An 8,266-nucleotide genomic window follows, 5' to 3' on the forward strand; every position below is an offset into this window, starting at 1 on the left:
TATCATTACTATAATAATATATAATACAAGACTAAATATTTAATAATTATATTAATATAAATTTAAATGTTATAAAATATTATTATGATAATAATATATAATATTAATTTTTTTACTAATTATATTACTATGAATTCAAATATTATTATAACAATATTTAATACAAGATCATTATAATAATATATAATACATAATCTTAATTTTTATTAAAAAAATTGTCATATATGTATTATTGTATTATATATATTTAAAAAAAAACCATAAACAATATTTTAGTTTAATTTTTATGTTTATGTTTTTCTTTTATACATAATATTATTTATTTATTTGAAATTTATATGACAATAATACAAATTTAATAAAAATAATTAATAAATTTTATAAATAAAACAAAACAAACAATACTAAAATAGTGATTGAATTTAGCCAGTCAACACACAATTGTCTTACTTCAATAGTAATTGAATTTATCAATACTAGAAGAATATAATATTGTCCTAATGCTAGTGAGATTGTTCAAAACATTCCTAACTAAGATACCCCAAACATCAAGGCTTGACTAGTACATATTGTATCCTGTCTCTCTTAATGACTAAATCAAGTATTTCAAATGTTGAAATTTTTCTTTCTAAGAGTGTACTTCCAACCTGTGCTGGAATCTTTTTTTTTGCCTAAATAGTGTCCTCTACCTTCTTGTAATCTTCCCCATTATATAATAGAAAATTCTTATATATTGGAAAAAGATGCCTTGAGTGACCCTTCAAGATAAAAGTTGTTGGCGTGAATGGTTGGATCATCATAAACCCCACACCCCTTCTTCCCTTTGGTACCTAAACCTTTTGTTATCATCAAATGATGACTTTCCCAAAACCAAAAGAAATTGCCCATGTGCAGGCTCTTCCCCACTTATCTTTGGAAAAACCATTAAAAAAAGAAACTTCAAACATTATTGAAGCTCTCTAGTACATTCACATTTGATCTTCTTATAGGGGAGCAATAAGCATTGACAACTATATGATAAGCTAAACAAATATTGTCACATGGTAAATAAATAAACATAAACTTCTCTACTCTTTAACATGATCCTTACATCACATTAATACAGCATAATGTTGTTAATAAGTACATATGATCATCCAAGAACACTAGAAGCAAATGGGGCATTTAACCAATCCATTTTCATTATACTCTGGACATCTAATGTAGTGCAACTCTTCATCACTTTGATCACCTTCTGGCAAGACCTGCCGGCTGCCATTGCAGTTGAAGCACACAGGATTGGCTGGGACAAGTGGGATACCTTCCAAGAGCTTCCTTAGCTTTCCCTGCTCATGAAGTACTCCCACTACTTCATCAGCTCCTCCTATGTACCTTCCCTTGATGACAAGCCTTGGAGGGACAACTCTACCTCCTAGCATACTCCATAGTTTTTCCCAGAATTCTTGGTGCAAAAACGACACCTTTAATCTCTCCAACAAGATAGTACAGTAGAAACTTAGACAGTAAGAAGTGAAATGTATGGACAGGAAGTGTAGAAAGTGTTTAAGAAAGTACAGGTAGTAGGGTAAATAGTATGGTAAGACTCATAGGGTTCCAAGGTAATATGAAGTTTTCATGTCTGTAAACAGACCCTCTAATTTTGAAGTGAACTGGTATCCACACTCCGTCTTGAGCTTAGCTATCAAACTTCTTTCATCATAGTCAGAGAAAGTTTTTCCAGATAAAAAAAGCCTCTTCGCCGAATGCTGTATATAGTATTTTTCAAATACATCTTTTTCCTGCAGATAATAGAACAACATCATCACCTTGTCCAGAATTATTTCTGTGTCCTCTTCGCTAACCCCCTTCAAACCTTTGCGGAGCTTCTCATCAACAAACAAAGATATGAACTCAGGTGAACGTGGGTTCAGATTAATGAGGTACTCAGAGAAGGAATTCAAAGCATTCTGAAATGTCTTATCATTTTCAAATGATGAACTGATAATCCTATCATACTTATCTTTTTCATCCAAGAGCCGTTGAACAAAGACCACTGGACCCTTCAACTTTTCAGGATCAGTAACTAGTCGTTTACCAGTTTCTCTGATGTGATTATTCATCACATCGCGTATTGTTGAGAGACCATTGTGAACCCGTCGAAACAAGTGATACATTCTTTTAAGGTCCTCATACTTATCCTCAAGAAGCATGTTTACCAGACCCGAACTTTGCATGTGCACTAATCTCAGCATGTGGTTTGCAGTCATCTCTTTTTCCCCCACATTAGTTATTTGACTTTGGCTCCTTGTGTCCAAGTAATGTGTGACCGTTTCCACTTCCTCATTCAAACTTCTCTCAGCCTTCTTCAAATAATCTCCGCAGTCACAGCACTCGATAAACTTTTGTGACTCACCCTTATAGGACTCAGCTGAAACATCAAGAAAAGGATTCTCAAAGTCTTCTTGGTAAAGAGAAGGACCCAAATCCATCAGCATCTTTGTTATGTTCCCATCGGCCCCCTGTTAATAACTTCGCCAGTCCGTTCCCTAAGTATTACTTCAAGAAGCATATTAAGAATTCTTGTCTGAATCTTACTGCCGTGGACAGTATTATCCCTCCACAAGTTCAGCCCAAGCTCATGAACAGGGGTTTTCAGCGTACTTGGAATGTAAGTCCCATCCATGTACATCAGTATGTTTCGGATCATTTGCAAAGCCTTGTTGTAATCATTCCATTTCTTGTTTAGTTCTTCAAGAAACAAGCCTCCCTGAGCTGCTTCAATAGATTTTGATATTTCTTTGAGATGAGAAGTCATGGTGGTAACCAGCCCCGTGTACAGCTTCTCACCAAATTTGTAAAGCACTATATTGTAGGCATTTATGTAGAGCTTATCAAAGCTAAGTCCACTACTATTATGCTTGTAAATCTTATGGATTCCATTTCCATGCTCCAAAATCTTCCATGTCTTCGCTCCGTATTTGGGAATCACCATGTAAGGTCCTGTTTTAAATTCACATTTTTGTGACAAATTTGCATGAATTATTAAGTGATTTTGTAATAAGTTAATTTATTAATTTGATTACTTAATCAAATATGGTCAAACTATGTACTAATTCATTTGATTGATTGTGAATCAATTTTATTATATAATCCAAATAAGTTTGGTCAGAGTATTTTTGAATTCAAAATATTTAATTGATTTTGTTCACAAAGTTTTTTTTTTTTTGAAAGAGGGAAGAATTCCATTGATTAAGAAGAGGCAAACCTCAACTATTCAAATGACATAAATACAATAATCTCAATTGGCAAAGCCTAAAGCATTTTGAAATTGAATTTTGTCACTGTATTGGGCTGCTAGAATCCCTTCACGGTGAAGGGTGACAAGAACAATGTGACAAAGCGAAGGAATCACCATATTATCAAAAATAGACGGTACACACCCACACACAGAACATTATTAGTGAAACTAAAATAGGAAATAAAACAAACAACAAAAGACAAAAAACAAAAATAAAATAAAATGAGGAGGACAACACTCCGACCTGAAAGAGCGACACTACCACGAACGAAACCAAAACATTCTGATTCCATTGGTCATTCTTCAGGAGAAGTCCCGAAACTGAACTAGTCAATTGATAGGATCATTGCTAAACCATTGCTAAACCATTGGGTTCCTCGCGACCGGATAGCGCATAAGAGGGCATTTTCTGAATGAGAAGATTCTCTTTCTACACTCTAAACATATTCTGTCTCTTCCTTCCTTGCCCGCTATCTGACTGCCAAAGAGAAGAGAGCAAGAGCTGACGATCTTTAAGACGAAAAAGAGTCTGCATGATCGTCTGCTCAACCCAAGTAAACCCGAAGGGGCTAACTTCATAGCCCGGTCACTCTAACTGAGGCTTTCTACCTGATCATAGTTACGCAACTTCGACGCTAGGCCTCACTCCATTTAGATTGAGTGAGTCATTGGGTGATCTCCTGCCTCTGGATTGCCTACCAAATGCAACTGGGGACATAGAAACGACCAGGCCCCTTTCCTTCGATTCTTTCTATTGTGCGTGCCTATCTGTTAGTCTTATTCAGTACTTTCCCCTTTCCTAGCCCCCGTCCTAGATTTGCTAGTAGGCCTGCTCTGTTAGTGTCGGCCTTTTGGTACAAAAAAGAGGACGTAGTCGGGGCACAGAAGAGTACGTCTTTCTATATGCCCAATAATGGCTCTGATCCAAGCTTAGCTCCCAAGTCAGGATTTCTTCCTAAACCTAAAGTGAGGACTTTGCCCCGTATAGGCAGATGGGTATAAAGTGGGTCACTCTGCCAAGATTCAATCTTTCCCCTGATCTTTCTTTTCTTTGAGTCAGTCCGCCCTAGGGCTCTGTTCCCTACTTATTGTATAAGAGAGTCATGCTTCTCTTCCTCGTCCCCAGGTCTCTCGAACCTGCAGGTTGCTGCTATCCCCCGAAGAGAATAGACGAAGAGGTTCTTCCCATTATGGAATGCAAGAGCAAAAGCGGAAATCCCAGTATTGTAAGAGAAGGGTCAGCTCATCAAAGCGGAGCTAAGAGGGGGTGCATTTCTGAGTCACTGAGGAACCAAGTCTATCCCCGAGTGGTCAACCCTGTTGTTTACTTGAATTGCCTCGTGGATGTCAACCCAGGTCTTGTTTTGTCCAATCGAGTGGGTATTGGTGTTGTCCCCTTAAGCTATAAGGTAGGCCGCTTATTCCCATCCAAAAACCGGATCCCTAGGCCAGGAAAGCTACTTAAGAAGACGAGGAGTGAATCTTTTCATAGGTACTTACCCTCGTTACTAAGATGGCTCGAGAGACCAAACAGTGCGTTCTTCAGTTCTGCCTTTCGGGAATCAGGTGATGAGAGGACCAAGGCTAGATGATCGTGTCATTCTTTATACACCTAAAAAACCGTCGTATTCTATCTTTTTCTTTTTGCCTTCGTCCAGTGGAATTAACCTAGGTTTGCAAAACTTATGTTGCAAGTGAGTCACCACTTCAACAAGAGACCTAACAAGGCTTCTTTCGGCTGCTGAGGATCGCTTTGTGCCTGACTCCACTCACTACCGCGTGAACGGATAAAGAAAAGCCCTCAAAGAGCTCGGTACCAAACAGGCACAGCTAAGGAATCGTGCACTCAAAGGAAGATGTCATCGAAGAGTTTCCAACATTCATTCTCGAGCGGGGAGCGAGTTCAAGACCAAAGAAAGCCAGAGCATCTCTTCCTTTTCGCCTTGCCTCGAGGGCTTACGGGGCCGTGGGCACAATTGAACAAGGCTCGTATTCAGATACGAATATGTTGAGTAGGTTGAAAAAGGCCATACCATAAATAAAAAAGGAAGAAATAAGAATAGAAAGAACCATAGCCAGAAGAACAAAGGAACTATTCAGTGTTGTGTAACAAACAAAAGACAGAGATATAGTCCTATCCAAGCTTGTCAGGATCAAAGACGTTGGGATTAGATTAGCAGACTATGGATGGGTCAAGACGTCGAGTAAAGTCTCCGTCATCTCCAAAAGCGGGGTGGTTAGGTTCGAGTCTTCATCGATCGAGTGGTCGGACGTAATCTAATATATTGAGGGTGAGAAAAGAAAAGTCTCTGTCATCTGGCTCCTTCCACGCAAGACGACTAGGATCAAATGTTTTACAATAATGCTAAGAAAGAAGAAGATCGATACCATTCTTTTTGAGACAAAGGGCTTTACTTCTATCGGGTCAGCGTCGAGGGCCAACTAGTTGGCTATGTAAAAAGAGAGTGGGCTAAAGGGGCATTTTCTGACCTAGAATCACGAAGATGTCGACTTTGCGCTATGCCCGATCTCAGGATTGCTTCGATTCCTTGACGCTATGTGGGAGAACTCAACCAAGCAATCGGTGGTTCATCAGAGGATGAAATTTTTGAGAGAAAGCAAGGAGAGTGGGAAAGCTAACCCGTTCGCTGAATCTGACCTTCGTCCAAGAGTTCGGGCTACCCACTGAGAACAGAGCTGAAGACCCACCCTCACAAGACCCTTGACATCTGGTGACCAAGCCCGGAACCACAAAGCCAACAACCTTGAGCCCGTCCTCACAACAATCCCACCCACCGAAACCCCACCCAACTGGTATGTTAGAAGTTTGTTTAGATTAGGCTAAGGGTAGATGGGAGTTTAAAGGCTTAGGGTATATGTTTGGTAGGAAAGATGGAGAGAGTAGAGGAATGAAAATGAGAGCAGTACTCCTTTACAATGTTTGGTAACTTAGGAAGGAGAGAAGATAAGGGGCTGATTGGTTGAGAATTTGAATCCTATTTTAAGAATTCAAAAACTATAAAATTGTGGGCCCCATGATAATAGGTGATTGGTAACTAGTTTTTGAAAACAAAATCCAAATCTATATTCAGATTTTATGTTGTAAGATTGAAAACAATAAAATGACGTTTTCTTTATTTTGTGAAAGTTATTCTCAAAAATTCTAAAAGCAAATTATTTCTACTCTTCCATTTTGCTCATTTCCCTCCACTATTTGAGAAAGACAATTTCTCTTCTGTCAACCGAACTCGCCATGTTCATATATATATATATATGTGTGTGTGTGTGTGGAAGACTTCTCAATGGTTATTACCTATAGATGGGTACTAACAATTATGATGATGTGGCAACATAGTGACTTGGTATAGCAAGTCACCAACACGTAAATATTTTTTTTCTACATTAATTTCAAATTTCGTTATTTTTTTTCCATAATTAATGTTGTTTCCAACTAATGAGAGATATTAGCTATATTTAGAAATTGACATGCAATTGAAAAATGAAAAGTTTACAATATTATATTTTTATAATCAATACACAATTTTTTATCAGGTCACCCTTCCAAAAATTTGAAAAAATCAAATTTATTTTTAGAAATATTAATTAACAACTATAAATATGGACCATTGATATTAATCTAATAGCTAATATTAAAGTAATCATTCATGGGTAGTAACCATTAAGAGTGCACCCGTGTGGAATTATGGGGTTTAGTTGGGAAAAAAATTATGGGAAAGTGGCAGAAACTCATATATATTTGTATGTATGTAACTTTAATTTAGAAAAAAAAAAAAATTAATAGCAATGCAGTATTGTTATGAATTTAATCAATGTACTATTATTAAATTTTAATTTATTAATATAATTAAATTTTACTTAATTAAATCTATTGATAAATCAAAATTTAATATTATACAACCTATGTATATAAAATTAAAATAATATTCAAATTCACCTGAACCAATCACGTATTCAGTTTCTGTTATATTTTTAAATTTAATACCAATCACAGATTCAATTTTTTAAAACTCAAAAACAGTTTACTGACATTGAACCAATCACATTTTTAGAAACATATTTTTAGTCACTAAATTCAGATTTTCATTTCAAAATCTCACTTTTCAAAAATACAGTTTTCTAATCGCGAACCAATCAGACCCTAATCTTCTTCCATTTTGTAATTTTATTTGGTATTAGAAGAAGAATTGAAAGGATGGAGAGTGATTGACTTATAAAATTCCTATCTTACCCTTAATATATTAATAATTATATATATATTTTTTCTAATTTGTTATTTTAATTATAAATTACATATATTGAAATCTGAATGAAAAAAAGTATATATAACATATGAATATATCTTATAAGCTTTTAAAATATTTATCTTTTTTAAAGAATAATACAAAATATTTCACAATTTATTAAACAAAAATAATAATTAAATATATTTACTTCAATTACCAAAAATATTAATTTAAATTTTACATATTTTATAATTAAAAACAAGAACAAATAACGGTTAAAATATTCAAAATGTTGTACTTTTATATATATAGTTTTTACGATAAAGATACCCAAAATTATTAAAAATGTAATATTTAAATATCTAAATAGTTAAAATTAATTTTATTTTCAATTATGTAATTTTTTAATACACTAAAGTTAATATTTTTTCTAAACCTTTTAATTTTAATTAGAAAATAGATATTCAATACAAGAAATATGAAGAATTTGGTCATATTACTATTTTCAACTTTTTGAGAAAGAACAAAAATACTTTGAAATCTACGTAGAGTGATGAAGAGTCTTTTGAGGAAGAAAGACAATAACATGGTGAGTAACTGTAACGCACTGGTTACCCCAGAACAGTTACGGTGATCGGTGAACCAGAAATTTGACCCGCTATCCGAGTCCTTTGGTTAAAAACGTGCTCTAAGAATGATTAACAGGTTAATGTGGAAAAACTAATAAAAAGGGAATGGATATTTT

General features: G+C 35.2%; 1 protein-coding gene and 1 pseudogene across 1 annotated transcript; both read right to left on the reverse strand.

Annotated features, from left to right (window-relative positions):
- Positions 1-1,145: 1,145 nt before the first annotated feature.
- LOC133825547 (uncharacterized protein At5g39865-like) lies at positions 1,146-1,418 on the reverse strand. Its single transcript, XM_062258476.1, has one exon. The coding sequence runs from the start codon at positions 1,416-1,418 to the stop codon at positions 1,146-1,148; it is 273 nt and encodes a 90-aa protein (XP_062114460.1).
- On the reverse strand, positions 1,312-3,549 carry LOC133823564 (cullin-3A-like; annotated as a pseudogene).
- Positions 3,550-8,266: the final 4,717 nt, after the last annotated feature.

The sequence above is a fragment of the Humulus lupulus genome, chromosome 3, assembly GCF_963169125.1.
Source record: "Humulus lupulus chromosome 3, drHumLupu1.1, whole genome shotgun sequence".
Lineage (NCBI taxonomy): Eukaryota > Viridiplantae > Streptophyta > Magnoliopsida > Rosales > Cannabaceae > Humulus > Humulus lupulus.